Source organism: Adiantum capillus-veneris, chromosome 1, assembly GCF_014529385.1.
Source record: "Adiantum capillus-veneris isolate H3 chromosome 1, ASM1452938v2, whole genome shotgun sequence".
NCBI lineage: Eukaryota > Viridiplantae > Streptophyta > Polypodiopsida > Polypodiales > Pteridaceae > Adiantum > Adiantum capillus-veneris.
Window position 1 is genome coordinate 33,515,198 of NC_140931.1, and position 20,233 is coordinate 33,535,430.

The 20,233-nt window shown below is 44.3% G+C and overlaps 1 protein-coding gene across 2 annotated transcripts in view; it reads left to right on the top strand.

Annotated features, from left to right (window-relative positions):
• The first annotated feature begins 271 nt into the window (after positions 1-271).
• The window catches only part of LOC147464527 (uncharacterized), a 42,487-nt gene continuing 22,525 nt past the window's right edge, over positions 272-20,233 (top strand). Inside the window, exons 1-8 of one of the 2 annotated variants that reach the window (XM_086515394.1) lie at positions 272-691; positions 1,065-1,302; positions 1,394-1,522; positions 1,874-2,081; positions 2,167-2,313; positions 2,392-2,466; positions 2,722-2,793; positions 3,105-3,176. In XM_086515394.1, coding sequence (XP_086371520.1) covers positions 1,120-1,302; positions 1,394-1,522; positions 1,874-2,081; positions 2,167-2,313; positions 2,392-2,466; positions 2,722-2,793; positions 3,105-3,176 — 886 coding nt within the window. In that variant the 5' untranslated portion in view covers positions 272-691; positions 1,065-1,119. The remainder of the gene's footprint in view (positions 692-1,064; positions 1,303-1,393; positions 1,523-1,873; positions 2,082-2,166; positions 2,314-2,391; positions 2,467-2,721; positions 2,794-3,104; positions 3,177-20,233) is intronic. The other variant, XM_086515386.1, reaches the window with a different exon arrangement.

A 20,233-nucleotide genomic window follows, 5' to 3' on the forward strand; every position in this document is an offset into this window, starting at 1 on the left:
ACACTTTTTGTAGTCAAATCGAATCGTTGCATTGGCAACCGCCTCCGGCAGTGCCAATAAACAGGTGGAAAGAAATATATATATATATATTTGTGCATGAAAGAGGATTTTGCTTACCCAAAGATCCCATGGACAATTGCAAAGTTCTGATGCCTGAGGCCACATGGCAATGTGCCACGTGGGCCAGTTGAGGAACTAAGCGAGGCACTTTTATAGAAAACGGTGTGCTAAAACAATGGGGCCACGGCCAACAAACCTACATGGAGAAGAGGGAGAGTGACTGTTCAAAGACGGAAAGAGGAGAGAGAAGAGGAGCAAGGCCTAAAGGCATAATATTGTAATTGCGTCGTCGTCATCACCATCATCTTCTTCTTCTGTTGGTCGTATTTCCAAGTCTCCTTCCTCCTCCTTCCTGCTTCTGCAAGCGGCATAGCCCGTACTTTTCTGTGCCGATGAAGATATCTGCTGGATTGTCGTTGCGACTCACCTTCGTGGACGCAACCTGTTTCAAGCTCTTCCTTCAAAGATAGGGTTTTGATTGTGCTTTCAAGTTATCCTTTCTCAAGGCAGCCATTTCCGTGTCAGTGAAGGTAGAAGTGGCCATCTCATCAAAAATCAATCAGAGATAAAGGACGTTGAAAGCCTTTCGTGTCCGCTCTTCCCCATCGTTTTTCCTGTTCCCATATTACAGGTAGTTGTTGGTTTCTATCACTCTTTGCGTAAGCTGCTATTGAGGTGTGGAGGTCAAGAGAATGGAACATGAGGTTGGGTTTGCACCCCTGCAGAACAACGCCCCCATTGTTATGCTTGCAGCTGCAGTTTAGAAAGCTAGTTATGTTTAGATGCCAGTTTAAGAAGGGGCTAGGCATCTTTGTATCCTTACTCATCATTGTTAATAGAATGCTCCTTTAACCAGAATGCCCAGTTTAGCACTAGAAGATGTGTATTTGGAGTTGCTACATGTGCAGGAGGAGTTGTGGATTGCTGGTATGATTAGGTTTCTGAAGGCAAAATGTCATGCTGTGAATGAACACGTTGTCATGTTGTTCCGTTGTCTTTTGTAGGTTTTTATAAGAGAGGAACTCCGCCATGTGAGTTGATCAGTTGCCAAAGCAACCCATGGGAGGGGCTTGCTCGCGCAAGAGGAGCCATGACGAAGAAAGTGGCTCCTCAAGGCTCAGCAAAAGCATTAGCTCCAAGTGGCCTCATAGGTCTTCTTTCAATATCAAGTCGGACATTTCACAAAAGTCATGTAAAAATATTCCATCACTCTTGGAGCAAACAATCTTAAAGACATGCGAGGTGACATGGGTCACTTTTCTGTTGTTCGACCCTTTCATGAATTTGTTTGCGTATCCTTTGCAACCTAAGGAGTCCGTGTTTTCTTTGTCAGACGGCAGAACGCCACAATTCCTTCTCTCTTTTACCAAAAGATTTGAGTCAACAGCTTTTGAATGAGCTAATCAAGAGAGGGTATCTCAGTTTGTCAGTCTTCAAGGCTTTTAAGAAGTGCAACTTAGAGGTACTCACTTATGGCTGTCTTTTTGACTTAGTCCATCAACCAGATAGCGTAGGAAATGAGAGAGAGAGAGAGAGAGAGAGAGAGAGAGAGAGAGAGAGAGAGAGAGAGAGAAAGAATGTGGTTGGACGTAAATTCTACAATTTAAGCCACCCCCCTATTCTCACCCGTAAAAGAAAGCAAAGGTATAAAAAAGCAGAGCCATCCAAGCGTGGACATCTTAGCAGGCTTTTGCTTGGGCAGTAGCGAGGTTGCTGACTTGACTAGCTCTTCGCTAGCAGAGCGTGATGTGTTTGCATTATTGTTTTCTTACGTCAGGTTCTGCTGAATCTGTTTGTTTTGTATATCTGAAAGGACGTCCTTCTTGGTTACTACCCTGGGGTTGAAGACAGTTGGCTGGAAGTAATTGGTTCACAGGGCTTTTCACTTCTGGCTGTAGATATCTCCAGCTCTCCTGTGACTGATACAGGGCTTGTGCACATAAGAGAGTGTGCAAGCTTGCAGAGCTTAAGTTTAAATTATTGTGACAACATCTCAGAGGCAGGGTTACAGCATTTGGCAGGTCAGGTTCTAGGGACTAACCACTTTTAGTAGCATTTGCACTTAGGGTCTCCAGGTCCGGTCTTACAATTCTCAAAAACTTACAGGCTTGAAGAATTTGACAAGCTTGAGCTTTAAGAGAAGCAATGCAATCACTGCGGCCGGAATGCGTCACTTGGCAGAGCTTGTCAGCCTCAGAAGCCTGGATTTAGAAAGATGTCCTCAAATTAATGGTGGACTACGCCACATTAGAGGTAATTATTGCCTTTTTGGTAATTTCTTTCTGTGACAGCCGAAGACACTGTGTTGATTTTTTGTCTTGATGGAAACAGGTCTAACAAACCTAGAAACGTTGAATTTGGGTTGGTGCAATTGTATTGATGATCAGGACATGAAAGCCCTAGTTGGTAAGGTTTGCAAGTTGCTCATGTAGTAGTCTGCGCCATACAGCAAGAATAGGAAAGTCCCTAGTTTGTGCTTTTGATGTGTCAGATGAATGTAGATGCTCAAAATGTACTTGATAGTAGAATGTTAAAACAAGAATTTATCACATTTTTTTGATTAAGGAGTTGGAGATGCTAGCGGCAAGGGTTCTACCTGCTGTTAATGCTGACCTTTGTTTTGGCTAATTGGTCTGAGAAACATTTTCATGTTTGAAACAGGGTTGTTGGGTTTGCAAGAGTTGCATATTTCACGAAGTAAAGTTACTGACTCTGGCATTATGTGCTTGAGAGGTAAGCATATAGTTGTTTTGAAATGCTGTTTTGTTGTGGATTCAACCTCTTCTTTCTCTGTTTGTCCTGTTGCAGGACTTCTTACTTTGCATTCAACGTTTATGTGACGTTCTTATTCTTGAATTTTGTGATTCTTTTCGTAGCTAAGTAGTATTCTTGTTTCAATCTCATCTCTCTGTCTCCTTTTCTCTCTTTATTGTGTGGGTGGCTCTTCTCGTGTTTGCAAATTTTGAAGATTTGTTTTCTTGAAGATAGGCTGCTTCAGGTTCTGGTGTATGATCCTTTGTTTTTTTGTCTTCTTTGTTATACAGGCCTGACAAATCTTCATGTTCTGCACATGGAAGGATGCCATATTTATCCATTTTGTATGGAGACAATTGCAGGTGATTCTTAGTGTGAAAGAGGGAGGATGGGAGCAAAGCGTGTCAGATGATTTTCTTGACTTTCTATTCTCTCGCCTTTACATCCTTGTGTTTGGGCTTGAATATTTGTAAGCTTGAGAATACATCTTTATTAGTTTTGTACTCACGCGCCCTTTTGTGATTATGATGGTTGATTTTTAGGATATATTGGTTTTTATTTGGATACATCAAACTTTACAAATATATATCTTACTGTTCCTTATGGTTGTTTTGTGTATTGTATGTACAATCACAAGCTAAATGATATTTTGGAGAATGCTTTCTTGTAATTTTACCCCTCTTTTTTCTGCGTAAATAGTCTTCTTATCAAGAAGGAAAATCTTCTAGGCAAAATTTGATAAATAATATCTTGACGTGAGACTTGAGTGTAACATCAAAAAGAGAGTAAGACATTTTAAGGAGCCTTCATGGATCTTGTTTCCAAGGCATTTCAAGGCTAATGGATTTTAAAGAGGTGTCTTTGACTGTACGCGTATTACTCTCTTTGAAAGTGGTAGATATTTTGCCTTTTTAAATTCTTTGTTTTATTGAGTTGCCTTGAGTATAGTCTTGAATTAACATTGTAAGCATCGCCGAAGGTAGTTACGGAAGTGGATACTAGTCTTGGGTAGGTCTTGCACTGTGGGTGCTCACCGTTTTGACTGCACCACGTCTCCAATTCTGACGACTGATGGAATCCAGGAAATTTTTCACGCAATTTGTAAGTTTTGTGTCTCAATTCCTCCATTTGGGGAAAAGCAACTTTGGCAAATGCATATTTATCTTGTGGTTCAAAAAGTAGAGGAGAAAAACGTAGAATCAGCCAAAGGACAAGTAGAAAAATGTTTGCCTTTTGAGAGAGAGAAAGAAAGCTTTTTAATGTCTATGTGAGGCCTCCCATGAGACAAATCAAGTATACATGTGTGTGTGTCCTCTGTCTATCGGAAAAGACAAAATAGTTCGGACTCGTACAAAATAAAAGAGAAGAGAAAAGGACGTTTGGTGGCTAATGAGATCTATGGGGATGGGTGAAGCTCTAGTACTAGGGATATGTGCATGTCTATATGGTAAGGGTAGTACAACCATGCAAATGCATCAATTTAGCTAGCTCCATCTTGTGCTAATGGGGGGTGTAAAATGTAGTACATGGGAGGGTCGGGAGCAAGGGTTGCCCTAATGAATGCCTCTGGGTGAGCCATCATGGAGCCATCATCTAGGCTCGTCTCTCCTCAACAGCTCGATGTGCTCAAGTCAAAATCTCCTCGATCTGTCTGCGGTGGAGTTGTGGGGTCTGGCCTCTGGTAGCCCGCGGGTGGCTGGCCCGGCTCGCCTCATCCTGCTGAAGGGTCACTCCCCTTGGTGGGTCTGGGAGTGGAAGGGATGTAGCTCTCTGAATGTAAGGTGCAGCGGAATGAATGTTGTTCTTTCTCAAGATGAGTGTTCCATATTTTGCTCAAGGTTCCTTTTAGTTCTTATGGAAGGGAGAGCCTTCTGTTCTTAATGGAGAATGCTATGATCACGAACAAAGTGAGTGGATATTGTGCGTGCAATTGTATGAGACTGAGAGATAGAGAGAGAAGAGAATACGACACCAGAGATTGTTGTAAAACCCTCCTCCGAAGGCCCCACTCTCGTTGGCGAGAGTGGTCTACGGTTGATTGCACAAACTGGTACAATGATGATGCATGAAACTGATGCAGTCTAGACTATGTCGACGATGACGATGGGGATGGCGAGGCCGACAATAGGGCTGAAAACTGAATGTTTTTATCTGCTGTCCCAAAACGCTCACTGCTGAAACTGCTGCAATTGAAATGCTGAATTTGGGGCTGTTTTTATGCTGCTGAAAAACGCAGGTTTGGCTGCTAAAAACGCTGATGTCACTGCTGCGTTTTGGTGTTGGAAACATCTGCTGCGTGTCAATGCTGAAAACGCCAAGAGAACAGGCCTGCTGGCGATGATGATAAACGCTAGGTGCAAGGGTGGGATGCGGTCAGGTGTCTGCTGAAAAACGTCGGGGGGGGAAAGCTGATAGCGATGATGAAAAACGCTAGGGTACCTGTGTGAGGGAAATCGCCAAGGGTTGCTTGGAGAGTCTTGCTGAGAGAGAGGGAACCTGTCGCCAATGGCCTGCTGTTCTCCTTGCTCATCTGCTGTTTAGTGCTAACCTTGGTTTGCTTATATATTTTCTTAATCAATTTGCCCTACCTACTTTCCAACAAAAGTCACTTAAATTAATAAGTGAAAAATGTCAAAAATAGGTAAAGTAGGCTAAATGCATTGGAAAATTCCCCTAACTAATTCTAATGGATTCTGATGGGAATGCTTACGATCATGCTATGTGCAACGAGAGGATATGCATCTACACTAAGTGATTGGGCATGCACGGTCTACAAATAGACTCACAAAAGTGCCAAATCACGTCTAATCTAGACTGACGGAACCCTGTTATGCTGCAGCTTGTCCACGGACACATAGGGTTGGATGTGTCACGTGACATCCCCTTCTTTTTAAAGTGAGGTACTGGTACCGAAGTGCATGGCTTCCTTGTAGTCTGCCAACAACTTTGGATAATCCTTGAAAAACTCTTCGTCGACCCACACCGCTTCGTGGGTTCCTCGATCCTTGAACTTCAAAAAGTATTGTCTCACTTGCTTCTTCGAACCATGTCGAAACTGATGCAACAACATTTGCTCCGGCTTCATGACTTCAGCTTCATTGATGATCTCTGGTTCTTCTTCTTCCGAAATGTCCTTTAGAGGTGTTTTCAACCAAGAAACATGGAAAACGTTGTGCATTGACCATGAGTTAGGTAACTGCAATTTCATTGAAACCTCATTTAGCTTTTTAATGACTGGAAATGGACCATACATACAAAAAGACAACTTTGGACACTTCTTTCCAACTTGCTTCATGATTCTTAAATACACCCAACTTGCTTCATGATTCTTAAATACACCCAATCTCTTTCCTTGATCGAAACATTCTTATTAGCCTGCCTTGAATAAGATTCCCGAGCCTTGCTTAGTCGAAGCTTCACACTCCCAGAAATCTCATCCAATGACCGACTTTCAGCATAATGACTAGAAATGGACTATACATACAAAAAGACAACTTTGGACACTTCTTTTCAACTTGCTTAAGACGTTGCTTCATGATTCTTAAATACACCCAATCTCTTTCCTTGATCGAAACATCCTTAGCCTGCCTTGAATAAGATTCCTGAGCCTTGCTTAGCCGAAGCTTCACACTCTCAGAAATCTCATCCAATGACTAATTTTCAGCATTGGCATTAGGCATTTGACTGACCGAGCGAGTCAAAAGTGACTGGAACGGATGGCCAAAAGCTGCCTCATACGGAGTTCGACCAATAGCAGAAGAAAAAGAGTCATTCAAAATAGCCTGTACCAATGGGAGATAGAGCTCCCACTGAGACTGCTGATCATGCACATACAACTTTAAAACATCAAAAGCCAATTGATTGTAAATTTCTGTTTGACCATCTGACTGTGGATGAAAAGCCGATGAAAAATTTAACTTAGTGCCCAAAATTTTCAAAGAGCGCGCGCCAAAAATTGGACGTGAACTTAACATCCCTATCTGAAACAATTGATTTTGGCAAACCATAGAGGGGGTACCAATGCTTAATGAACAACCGTGTTACATCTTGTGCAGTAACTGTGGCTTTACAAGGAATCAATATGCAAAACTTGCTCAAACGATCAATAATTGTCAAACATTGAGTGTTCCTTGAATGCAAACTTGGTGGTAGGTTAGTCACAAAATCCATAGAAATATCTTGAAAAGGTCCATCGAGAATAGGCAGCGGAAGCAAGAGGCCTTGCTGCTTACCCCGAGGAGCTTTTATTTTTGACATAGAGTGCACTGTGTGACATAATGAAACACATCTTTTCGCAGTTTACGCCAACAAAAGAATTTTTCAATTTTTTCCAAAGTGGTGTTCATTCCCTTGTGCCCACCCGTGAGAGAATGTGCATCATGCAATATGGTTTGCCTGAGAGAGGGCAACATACATAAACGTTGACGAAAATACAACAATCCATCACGAATGAGATAGTTGCTTGGCCCTTGGGAAGCAAGAGCCTGTAACCAATGCTTACCAAACTCGGAATCCGCATATTGATTCTTCATGCTGTCAAACGACTCACCCTGAATAGAAAATGTGGATCTTGACTCTAGAGCCAAAATCTGTCCTTTGCAACTCAATGCATGTGCAAAACAGGGTTAGCTTTTCCAGGCATATACTCAATCAAACCTCCAAATTGCTCAAAAAATTGTGACCACCGTGCTTGGGGATCACTCCAATGTGCACTAGGCATAGATTGGAGCCACTTGAGGGCTTGATGATCTGTGCCCACTGTAAACTCTCTACCGTAAAGAAAATGCTTCCAATGCTTAAGAGAGTGAATGACAGACAAAAGTTCTTTATCATAAACTGAATAATTCTTTTCCGTACTATTGAGCTTCCGGCTAAGGAAAGCTACAGGACGACCATGCTGCTGAAGCACAGCGCCTATGGCGACATTGCTCGCATCCGTCCATACCTCAAAGGGATCATCCCAAGAGGCAAGGATAAGACACGGTGCTTCTGTCCACCGTAACCTTGAGAGCTACGAAAGCCTTAATGGCTGCATCGGGCAAGTCTACGCGCTGACGGCAAGTCTTTACCCCTTTCAAAACATCAGTCATAGGTGCAACAATGCGTGCAAAATTCTCTATGTGCGAACTATATGCTTGACATAAACCAATAAAAGAATGCACATCATATGCAGTTTTGGGCAAATCCCAATTACGAACCTGTTCCATCTTCGCGGGATCTAGCTTGACGCCTTCTGCAGAAATGATATAACCCAGATAAGTGACTTTAGTAAGAGAAAATTCAGACTTCTTAGTTGCAATGTACAACTGACACTCATCAAAACGAGTTAGTACCCTTTCGACATCTCTTTCATGTAGTTCCCACGATGCAGAAAAAATGAGAATATCATCCAAAAAGATGAACACACATACACCGACCATATCATCGAAACGACCTACCATGAGACGATTAAATGTACCCACGGCACCTGTCAATCCAAAAGGCATAACAATATACTTCCATTGCCCTCGCTCGGTGCGAAAAGCGATCTTGAAAATGTCGCCCTTGAATACTCGTAGATGATGGTATCCACTTTTGAGATTGACCTTGCTGAAAACCTTTGTCCCATTGAGCCTATCAAGGATATACTCAATGCGAGGCATCAGAAACTTGTTCTTGACGGTCATCTTGTTTAATGCCCTGTAATCAACACACAAACGAGACGAACCATCCTTCTTGTGAACAAACAAAATAGGGACAGCAAAAGGACTTACACTAGGGCGTATGAATCCTTTAGCCACCAACTCCGTGAGTTATCGCTCTAACTCTTCCTCCCGTGTCTTGTTGAAACGATAGGGAGCCTTACTGACAGGCTGTGCCCCCTCCATAAGCTCCATGCGATGGTTCTCCGGCCACTCGGGTGGGAGACGAGGTGCAAAAAGAGATGTTTAAACTTTGTAAACAAATCTGAATACTTAGCCAGAGCGTGAAAGCTCTGGGAAATTGGAGCAGCATAGATGAATGCCGCTTGTACTCCTCGTCGTAATTCACGCTTTACCTGCACATTAGAGATGAGAGGCAAAGAATGCAAGCCCTCCTCAACACGAATGATGAGGGGGGAGTCAGTTTTGGCATTTAAAGTGAGAGTGTTAGCCTCCCAATCAATGCGAGGGTTGAGTTCACGAAACCATCTTATATCCAAAATCATATCACATCTTGAGAGACGAGACACAAGAAATTTCCTACTGAAAGAAGCTTGCTGAACGGTAAACATCACATCAAGGCACTCCTTCGTGATGAGAGAGTCCATACTAGGAGCGAAGCCAGAAACCTCGAGAGGAGATTTCTAACCTCAAGGCGGGCTCTCTCAACAAGAGAGGGACTAATCACATCATGCATACTGTCTGGATCAAACAATATGATAAAACGCTGACCCTTAACATGACCATAACACTTCATGAGAGACTCATCAATGTGTGTGTCAGAGTCATGAGAAGATTCAGGGTGGTGTGTTATAGTGCTTGTGGTTGCTGTGGGTGCCTTTTGTTCTTTAGGTGGGGCTCTCTTATGACAAGTCTTCTTAATGTGACCCTTGACGTGACATTGAAAACATCTACGTTCCTTAGCATAAATCACTTATTCTTCAGCCGTGATGTATCCTCCTACAATTTCTTGTGCAGCTTTTTCATATGGGGTTAGCTTAGGTTTTGCAGGTGCTTTAGCTTTACCCTTAGATTCATTGTTAGAGTTCTTTTCCGAGGAATTAGAGGAAGAAGGGCTAGAAGAATTACCATTCTTACCATTCTTACTGTTCTTACCATTCTGCGTGGTCTGAGAATTCTGAGAGGTTCCTTGAGAAGTCTTGTTCTTCTTAGGCTTTCCCTTGTTGTGCTTCATCTCTTGGGAGAGAGCAATGACTACCGCCTTGTTGAGATCCGCGGGGTCAAAGACTTCTACATCAAACTTGATGTATTCGTCTAACCCAAAGAGGAAAACCTCCTTCCGCTCATCATCGGATTTGCGTAATTGAGTGACGAGCTGCAAAACACGGTTAGAAAAAGACATGACTGGCATACCATGTTTGTCACAAAGTGATGACGTGGCGGACATCAGAAACCCTAAAATTCATGCAAACCCTAATTTTTGCCAAAAACCCTAAATTCCGGAAATCGCGGAGGCGGATTATTAATTTTTTTGTTTTTTTGTTTTTTTGGAAAATGATGAGCGACGCGAATTTTGCTTTTGCTTTTTTTTTTATAAAAAAAAAAGAAAAGAGTCTCTAAGAGAGAGAGAATTGATGCTTTTGATTTTAAAAGCTTTTGGGGCTCTGCTTTTGGGCATCCCTTGTAACCTTTAAATTAGTGGTGAGGGCCTCACTTCTCAGGGCATCTGGACGCAGAGTCTGAGAGTGAAACCCTAACCGCTCTCTTGTACTTTGATGATTGATTAATACAAAAAAGAAATACCGAAAGGGGCGTCAGTCTTTGGGGCCAATATCTCTAGGCACGGAACTCCGCCGGGCAGTGCAAATCTATTGTGATTTGTGAATTGTTTTGAAGTGGTTATTTGGTGCTGTCGCGGTTGATTCTTGACTTGGAGTGTCCAAGTTTGTTACAGTGGTATCAGAGCACGGCCGATTTCTCTTCTACGGGAAATCCGATCCCCGAATTTTTTTTCCGCGGCACCTATGGCTTCAGGCAATGATCAGTCGACTCCCTCTGCATCTGGAGATGCGGGCTGGGATCACAACGAAGATTCAGACAAAGAGTATCCCCGCCTTGGCCTACTTAGGCGGAGCGGCGAGAGAGAGAGCGTCGCCAGTTGATCGACGATGCAACAAAGATGATGCTCAATTTTGCCAAGGACCCGAAGATGGCAAAATATATGAACCAGACCTCTTTGGAAGAGGTACAGATGAAGTGGCAGAGAACCACAACACCACTCCCGAAACCCGCTCTCAAGAAACCTTCTGCCTCCAAGAAAATATACGGAGCAGGAACTCGAGAACGTGGTTGATGCACGGATTGCTCAGCTTTTCGACGTGCAAAAGAAAGGCAAAAAGCACGGTAAAAAGCAGAACAAAGGTACTGACTTCCCGGGATATTTGGGTTGTCAGTCGACATTCGACAAAGCAAAGAAACGGAAGAAGCGTGTTCGATTTGAAGGAGTACCCAGTTCTTCTTCTTCTTCTTCTAACAGTTCTTCTAGCTCCTCGGATTAGAGCGAAGAAGACAGAAAAAAAGCAAAAAGTGAAGCAAGACACAAAGCTACGGAAAGGGCAAGAAAAAGGCAAAGAAGGCTACATCTCGCCCAGAGATTGACAGTTCTATTGAGGACTCGTCTACTTACAGCTCAGACTCCGATGACGGAAAGTTTTATGCGAACAAGAAGAATTTTTTTTTTACAAAGCCAACCAGTATGACTTTCTCGAAGATAAAAGCAAGAAAGTCCGAGAGTTTAAGGAAGGTGGCCACTCGATCAAGTTTGATACTTTTCAGGATACTCAGATGCTTCGAAGGCTTTGTCTTTTATACAACAGTTTGACATCGCTTTCGCGGGAGGACGCTATTCAGAGCACTCCAAGATTCGGAGAGCTGCCTCTTACTCTGAGGGGAATGCTCGTACTTGGTGGTCCACGCTTCTATTAAGCAAGACTATGCCAGTTACATGGCTGAAATTCAAGAGGCTTTTTATTTCTTCTTGGTTGACTCAAGAGTTTGAGCGAGATATACGAGCTGCTTGGAACCATCTCCGGATGACCAAGAGCGATACAGTGAATTCTTATTGTGAAAGATTCTGGAGCTCTTTTCTACCCGCCTCTTCATTCAAGAAGATCTCGTTCAGAGAACAGATGAGCGGTTTACCTTGGGTCTACCTACAGAGATCCGAGATCACTGCTTGGAGCAGAAGTCAGCTTCTATTCAGGAGTTGATGAGTCATGCGAAGCGGGGCTTTGCCATTCACTCTGGCAGTCTGACCTACCCCACAGACGAGGCCGAACAGACTTCTGGGAATGAAAGTAGAATGAAAAAGAGCAACCCAGAGAAAAAAAAAGGATGCACGACCCAAGCTTACTCCTGAGGAGACAGCTCGCTTCATCAGAGAGGGGAAGTGCTTTGGATGCGGGAAACATGGACATATTTCCGCAAAGTGCCCTGATAAGGCACAGAAAGAATGATAAAGACGATGACAGGTCTGAGAGTTCGAGAGCAGCTGAGGAATGTGGCAGAAAAGGCAGATAGAAAAGCAGAACTGGTACCACATGGCGTGGGACTTGCACCGAATCAAATGAATGAAAGTACAAACTTTGCCGTTTTTTTTTGGGGCAAAGTGAAGGATCAGGAAGCTCTTTTGAAGGAGCCAAGGCCAACTTCTTTTCACTTGGAATTGGCGGCTCGATTTGGAACTACGCCCGACAGACTGACGCCACAGGCAAAGGTAGTTCGACTGGCACCCGGATGGGATGTTGCCATTACACCGAGCATTGGCAAACTTTGTTTGCAATGACAGGGGTGTTCAGGGCACGCGAGTGACGTTCTACTCGGGATCCCTTGGTACCACAAGAACTACGCCGTGGTTGACTATCGGGCCGAGAAAGCGACTTTGATAAATGAAGGGCTTAGAGATTGTACTTGATGAACTTCAGTTTTCTTACTCATTCTTTTGGGAGAACTGAACAATGGATAAAGATTGAATATGTTTTGACCTGAAGAAAAGAACGCCAATATTTTTTTTTCTCCACGCTCATGCCGATTGCTTTTGAGAGGGCCTGAAGATCATACCATTGATCTGATATCTGGAAGCACGCCACCGAATCGGCCACCTTATCGTGTGAGCCGAGTACAGAATGAAAAGATTATGAACTCAGTGAAAGACCTCTTGGAAAAGAGTCTTGTCCAGCCTAGTACTTCACCGTATTGCTCTCCAGTGTTGTTGGTTTTGAAGAAAGACGGATCTTGGAGAATGTGCATCGATTATAGCACTCTCAACGAAATCACCATCAAGAACAGATTTCCGATTCCTAGGATCGATGATATACTCGACAGGTTACAGGGATCCTCGTGCTTTAGCAGGATTGACTTGAAGAGTGGATATCATCAGATCAGGATAGCACCAAGAGATGTCTACAAGACAGCTTTTCGGACGACTTTTGGGTTATTTGAGTTTTTGGTGATGCCTTTTGGCTTAACCAATGCTCCTGCGACATTTAACCGGATGATAGATTGGATTTTTCGAGAGTACAGGCTATTTGTTGGCACTTTCTTTGACGACATCATTGTTTTCTCCAAGAATGAGGCAGAACACAGAGATCATCTGCTTCAAGTCTTTCAGGCATTACGAGATCACACATTAGTGATTAATGCTAAGAAAAGTGATTTTTTCCTACCAGAGATACATTTTTTGGGACACATTGTGTCAACAGCAGGAGTGCAAATGAACCCGGCCAAGATAGAGACTATCCGTGATTGGCCCGATTTGAGGAATGTCCATGAAGTTAGAAGCTTCTTGGGACTGTGTTCGTACTACAGGCGGTTCATACGAAAGTTTGCAGAGGTTGCTTCCCCTTTGCATACCTTGACACAGAAAGGAGTACCTTTTTCGTGGGGACCCACAGAGGTGACTGCCTTTCGGACATTGAAAGAGAAATTGACTACAGGACCAAATTTGACTTTGTCAGACTTGCAGAAGTCATTTGAAGTATTTTGTGATGCTTGTGGTCGTAGTCTGGGTGCGGTCTTGATGCAAGAAGGCCATGTCGTAGCTTACGAGAGCCGTTTGTTCTCTAGGCCGGAGATGACAGCACAGATCTATGGGAAAGAGCTTTTGGCGGTTATCCATGCTCTTACTCAGTGGCGGCATTACCTACTCGGAGCGGATTTTACTGTCTTTACAAACCATCAGAGTTTGCGCTACTTCTTGTCACAGAAGCAGCTTTCGGAAAAGCAGATGCGGTGGGTGAACATCTTGTCACAGTTCCACTTCCAGATTGTCCATGTACAGGGACAGAAGAATGTGGTGGCAGATGCTTTGTCTCGGAAACCGTTGGTTCTGGCTATTTCCGCGATACATCATAGGAGCTTCGAGGATATGGTCGATCAGTATGCCACAGATACAGGTTTTGCAGATATTTTCACACGGATACGGGATGGGGAGACAGTAGCTGGATACACCCTTCGGGAAGGCTACTTGATGAAAAAGACTATGTTGTGCGTTACACAGCCGTTGAGGGAAAAGGTTATGACTGATTGCCACTGGCCACCTTTTACGGGTCACCGCGGCATTGCTACCACCATGAAAGGGGTAGAGAGAGATTTCTTTTGGTGGAGACTGAAGAAGGATGTGGAAGAGTTTGTGCGCAGTTGCTTGGTATGCCAGAAGGTCAAGTTTGACAGGCATAAAGCATAGGGATTGCTACAGCCTTTACCCATACCCACCCGCCCCTGGGAAAGTATTGAAATGGATTTCATTTTTTTTGATCTCCCGAGAATACAGAATGATCACAATGATTTTCCGATTACATGGCACGCCTAAGACGATTGTCTCCGACAGAGACCCTAGATTTATGAGTTTGTTTTGGAAGGCAATTTGGGAGAACATTGGCACGCGGTTGCAGTTCTCGTCATCGTTCCACTTGCAGACTGACGGGCAATCTGAGATTGCCAATTCAGTGATTTTAGATTTATTGAAGTCTTGTATCTCGCATCAGAAGACTCAATGGGAAAAGAACTTACCTTTGGTGGAATTTGCCTACAATAACACGATACACTCTTCGACGGGGAAGACGCCATGAGAGATTGTTGAAACTGCTTCGAAGGTTCCATCCTTCCTGAGCACGAAAGATTAGAAATTTGAAGCGGATGAATATTCGCGAGATTTGGATACGGCTTTTGCCAAGGTTCGCGAGACTTTGCAGGAGTCTCAAGAATGACAGAAAAAAGGCTGCGGATCGCCATCGTCGTGACTGGAAACTGAAGGAGGATGATTGGGTGCTCTTACTTTTGAGAAGGCACGCCTAAGAAAGAAACAGGGAAAGGAGAGGCTTTTTCCAAAGCTTAGTATGTGATACTACGGACCTTTCCAGATTACTGACAAGATAAATGATGTCTCCTTTCGATTGAAACTGCCAGATACTTGGAGGATTCACAATGCATTGCATGTGAGTCTCTTGAACCCTGTTAAGGGTGATGTGCCTGATGATGGGGAGCCTGATGAGCAACCCAAAGTGGAAGAAAACGAGGAGATCCTTGTTCCTGAACAGATTTTGGCACATAATGATACGAAGAAGGGTAAAGTCCGAAGGTGGTTCTTGGTTAAGTTCAAGAATTTTCCTGCATTTGATGTGAAGTGGATGGAGGAGGAGGACCTAGCAGATACTCCTCGGATTGTGAAACTTTACCTCGATGTTTTGGTTTAGCATAGTCTACTCCAAACAGAACCCAGAACTCAGCTTGGCCGAAGATCTGGTGCAGTGGGATGCACAAGAGGGGAGTCACTCCACTCCTTTGTCAACAGATGCCTCGATTTTGATACTAAAGTCACTGATGTCTCTTTGAGCTTCAGGGATACTGAGAGCTGACAGTATTCTGCTGGATGACTTTATGAAATGGAATTCCTGATTATGATACTGATTTGTTCTTGACTTCTTGTGAGTGCAGGAACTGATAGACGAAATGACTGCAGCATTTTGGTCTGATTGATCTCGAATAGACATGGTTGCAATAGGGGTTAGTCAATCGGACATCGATGAGGTCCCGATTGGACCTAGATGTGATTGCTAGCTACATTGCCGATAAATCATGGTCTAAGATCCGAATGAATGTTGAATGTCATGTGATGTCCTGTGATGTCTGGTGATGTCCTGTGATGTCGTGTGATGTGACTGTCGATTTTGTACATGTGCTAGATGTGCGTTCCTAGTACGTAGGTACTAACAGTCAGTGTCTGCTAAGACAGTTTATGGCTTTTGTCGGTTTTGCAGGCGTAATCGCGGTCGATTACAATGCTTTCAAGAGGGGGGTATGTCACAAAGTGATGACGTGGCGGACAGCAGAAACCCTAATTTCTGCCAGAAACCCTAAAATTCCTGCAAACCCTAATTTTTGCCAAAAACCCTAAATTCCGGAAATCGCGGAGGTGGATTATTATTATTATTATTATTATTATTTTTTGTGGAAAATGATGAGCGACGCGAATTTTGCTTTTGCTTTTTTTTTTATAAAAAAAAAAGAAAAGAGTCTCTAAGAGAGAGAGAGAACTGATGCTTTTGATTTTAAAAGCTTTTGGGGCTCTGCTTTTGGGCATCCCTTGTAACCTTTAAATTAGTGGTGAGGGCCTCACTTCTCAGGGCATCTGGACGCAGAGTCTGAGAGTGAAACCCTAACCGCTCTCTTGTACTTTGATGATTGATTAATACAAAAAAGAAATACCGAAAGGGGCGCCAGTCTTTGGGGCCAATATCTCTAGGCACGGAACTCCGCCGGGCCAGTGCAAATCTATTGTGATCTGTGAATTGTTTTGAAGTGGTTATTTGGTGCTGTCGCAGTTGATTCTTGACTTGGAGTGTCCAAGTTTGTTACAATGTTGCTTAAGATTGCGCCAATCTTCCTTCAATCGTGCTAGGTACTGAGGAGGCATAAACCACGCTTTGAGCTTGTCTTGGAAATAAGCCCAACTTAAGGACAGGGGCATGAATTCGTCGGCTTCCTCTAGGTGCGCGGCTAAGTGTGCCTCTTGCCGTGCGTGGTACCAATTGATGGCATCACCGGCAAGGTACATGGTTGCCGTCAAAACTTTGCAAAATAAGCATTAAATTGATGCAACCAAGAATGAATAACCGTAGCATCCATCTTACCATCATACTTACTGAAAGTCAACTTCTCTGTGACTGGATGGTTGGAATCCGCATCGTGGCTTGCGCCACTTGAGGAACTCCCAGGATCTTTGGCTGGTTCAAACTTCGAGGCAAGTACTTGTCGAACCAATTCTTGAGTGCGTAGTTCTCTTTGAGCCTCACGCTCGACCTCTAAGGCCACTGTTTGAGCTTCACGCTCGGCCTCCAAGGCCACTCTTTGAGCTTCACTCTCGGCCTCCAAGGCCGCTTTTTGAGCTTCCCGTTCCTCCTTTCTTTGTGCTTCTCTTTCGTTTCGTTCATCGCGCTCGCGTTCTAAAGCAATGCGATTCGCTTCTTGTTGTGCCATCGCAAGGCGAGTCGCTTCGCGATTGGCTTCTTGTTGTTGGGCCATCATGTCCAACATCGACTTGACCATCACCTCCATAGCAGTTGGTACAACTCGTGGCGTAGATGGAGAAGGGGGAGGTTCGGAAAAATCTCTTGGTGGGGAGAACTCTTCGTCACCTCTCTCATGCTCACCACGTGTATGCGAAGTATCCATTCTGCTTCGGGTGATGACCATGCACTATGATCTTTGGTTCTTAAGTCCACGAGGGACTTGGGTTCTTGAGGGTCTTGGGTTCTTGGGTGCTTGAGGGTCTTGAGGTTCTTGAGGTTTTCTTTCGCTTGCAAACCGTGTTTGAGAAGGATCTTCTCTTCACCCGAGTTCTACTCCTTTCCGCGGGCGCACCCCTTGGCGGCCTTGCGCTCACACCAAGGTTGCTTTTTCCCACCTCACGTCGATTGGCCAGCCGCTAAGTGCACGGTCTGCTCTCAATGAGTGAAAAGAGACACAAGGGGAGGTTGGACAAGCCCTTCTTTCTTGGGATTCCTGTCACTCTTCAAAAACATGATTAGGAATCGACACGCCCAAGCGAACTTGGGTTCGTGCGACCACAACAAGCTAAAAAAAACTTGTGATTCTTGTGGTTCTTTCCTTGAGTGATACAGAACACTGCTAAAGCTCTGATACCAATGTAAGGTGCAGCGGAATGAATGTTGTCCTTTCTCAAGATGAGTGTTCCATATTTTGCTCAAGGTTCCTTTTAGTTCTTATGGAAGGGAGAGCCTTCCGTTCTTAATGGAGTGCTATGATCACGAACAAAGTAAGTGGATACTATGCATGCAAATGTATAAGATTGAGAGATAGAGAGAGAAGAGAATACGACACCAGAGACTGTTGTAAAACCCTCCTCCGAAGGCCCTACTCTCGTTGGCGAGAGTGGTCTACGGTTGATTGCACAAACTGGTACAATGATGATGCATGAAACTGATGCAAGTCTAGACTATGTCGACGATGACGATGGGGATGGCGAGGCCGACAATAGGGCTGAAAACTGAATGTTTTTATCCGCTGTCCCAAAACGCTCACTGCCGAAATCTGCTGCAATTGAAATGCTGAATTTCGGGGCTGTTTTTATGCTGCTGAAAAACGCAGGTTTGGCTGCTAAAAACGCTGATGTCACTGCTGCGTTTTGGTGCTGGAAACATCTGCTGCGTGTCAATGCTGAAAACGCCAAGAGAACAGGCCTGCTGGCGATGATGATAAACGCTAGGTGCAAGGGTGGGATGCGGTCAGGTGTCTGCTGAAAAACGCAAGGGGGGGAAAGTTGATAGCGATGATGAAAAACGCTAGGGTACCTGTGTGAGGGAAATCGCCAAGGGTTGCTTGGAGAGTCTTGCTGAGAGAGAGGGAACCTATCGCCAATGGCTTGCTGTTCTCCTTGCTCATCTGCTGTTTAGTGCTAACCTTGGTTTGCTTATATATTTTCTTACCCAATTTGCCCTGCCTACTTTCCAACAAAAGTCACTTAAATTAATAAGTGAAAAATGTCAAAAATAGGTAAAATAGACTAAATGCATTGGAAAATTCCCCCAACTAATTCTAATGGATTCTGATGGTAATGCTTATGATCATGCTGTGTGCAACCGGAGGATATGCATCTACACTAAGTGATTGGGCATGCACGGTCTACAAATAGACTCACAAAAGTGCCAGATCGCTTCTAATCTAAACTGACTGGACTGACGGAACCCTGTTATGCTATAGCTTGTCCACGAACACATAGGGTTGGATGTGTCACGTGACACTGAAAGAAATTTTTGTAAGCTGTGACTGTCTCCCCCCTTTGAGGTCTCTGTAGGTGGCTGCAGAAGTGTGTCCCTATGTCTTTGTATCTCTAGCAAGTAGCGCCCCAAGTGTCTCTGATCTCGAGAGTGCATGATATCTAGGAAGGTAGGCTTCCCTCTGAATATGGCTTGTATCGGCCTCTGATATCCACGTAAGCTTTTGCATCTGCGAACAAAATGCTCTTCACCTCCTCTCTGCATACTCTACACACTCTCTCCTCCATGGGAATGTCATGAGCTCGCCCCACCTCGATCTCTAATCTGGGTGATAACACTTCGAGCTGACCTATGGCCACCCGTGAGCTGTGTGGCATACAGGTGTCCATATAGCATGGTCGTTGTATGAACCCGTCCTCCAGTTTGGTAAGAAAATGGTCTCTGTAGTGTGACATCTTCCGCTGGACAAGTCTATTTGATATAGAGATCCTGTCCAATCCCTATGTTTCTCTCACAACGTGAGAGATGAAGCTCGGGGGAGTCGATGGAGAGGTGGCAAACTCTCCAGGTCTTGGCAGTGTGCTCCGAACCATGCTCTAATCTATGTACCATGCTCTGTCGTATCCAGTTTCTGATATGTGTATAGCTCACTCAAATGCTCGTCGTGTGGGTCTGTCGGTTGGGAGCTCACTCTTTGGATGAAGCAGACCGTCTGGAAGAGTGCCTCCACTACCATGGGGGGTGGCAAGCTCTACCCTGATTATGTCCGTTGGCACTGTGGGCTTGCCTCGAAATAGGCGAGAAATCATATAGATCTATGGTCTCTCAATCCATGCCCATTGGCTATCTGTCAATCCGGGTGTCCACACAGTTGTTGCATACATTAGGTTGGAGTGATTAATGTGTTGAATAGCCACCCCTTTGTGCCTGATGGCATCTCCACTCTAGCATGGCCAATGCTGCATATCCTCTGGTGAGTCTGTCAGTGGCGGCCTGTGCCATGGAGAAGGGCCTTTGACTGCAAGTGAATGCGACTCCCAGGTAGATGTAGGCGGTGACCACCTCTATTGGTCCTGCTGCTGTTAATGTGGTTGCTCCTCTAACTACTCTGGAGGTGTGGAAGATCATGATCTTGGTTGTCCCAAGATTTAATGTGAGTCCCCTGTTTGTACAAAACTCATCCAAAGCTCTCAGATGGCTCTATAGGTCCTCTTGTGACTTCGAAATCAGTACAATGTCATCAACATATAGCATAATGTGGATTGTGGTACCTGCTATGTCTGCTCCTACCCCTCTCGCTCGTAGGATGTAGTCGGAGATCTCGTCGATGTAGAGTCCGAAGAGGGTTGGGGAGAGGGGGCATCCTTGCTTTACACCAATGGTGCTAGCAATAGACTCTGACAGATTGCCTGGGCAACGAACTCTCCTAAACTCTCATATAGAGAGCATAGATGGCCCATATCATCTCCGAAGGTATCCCCA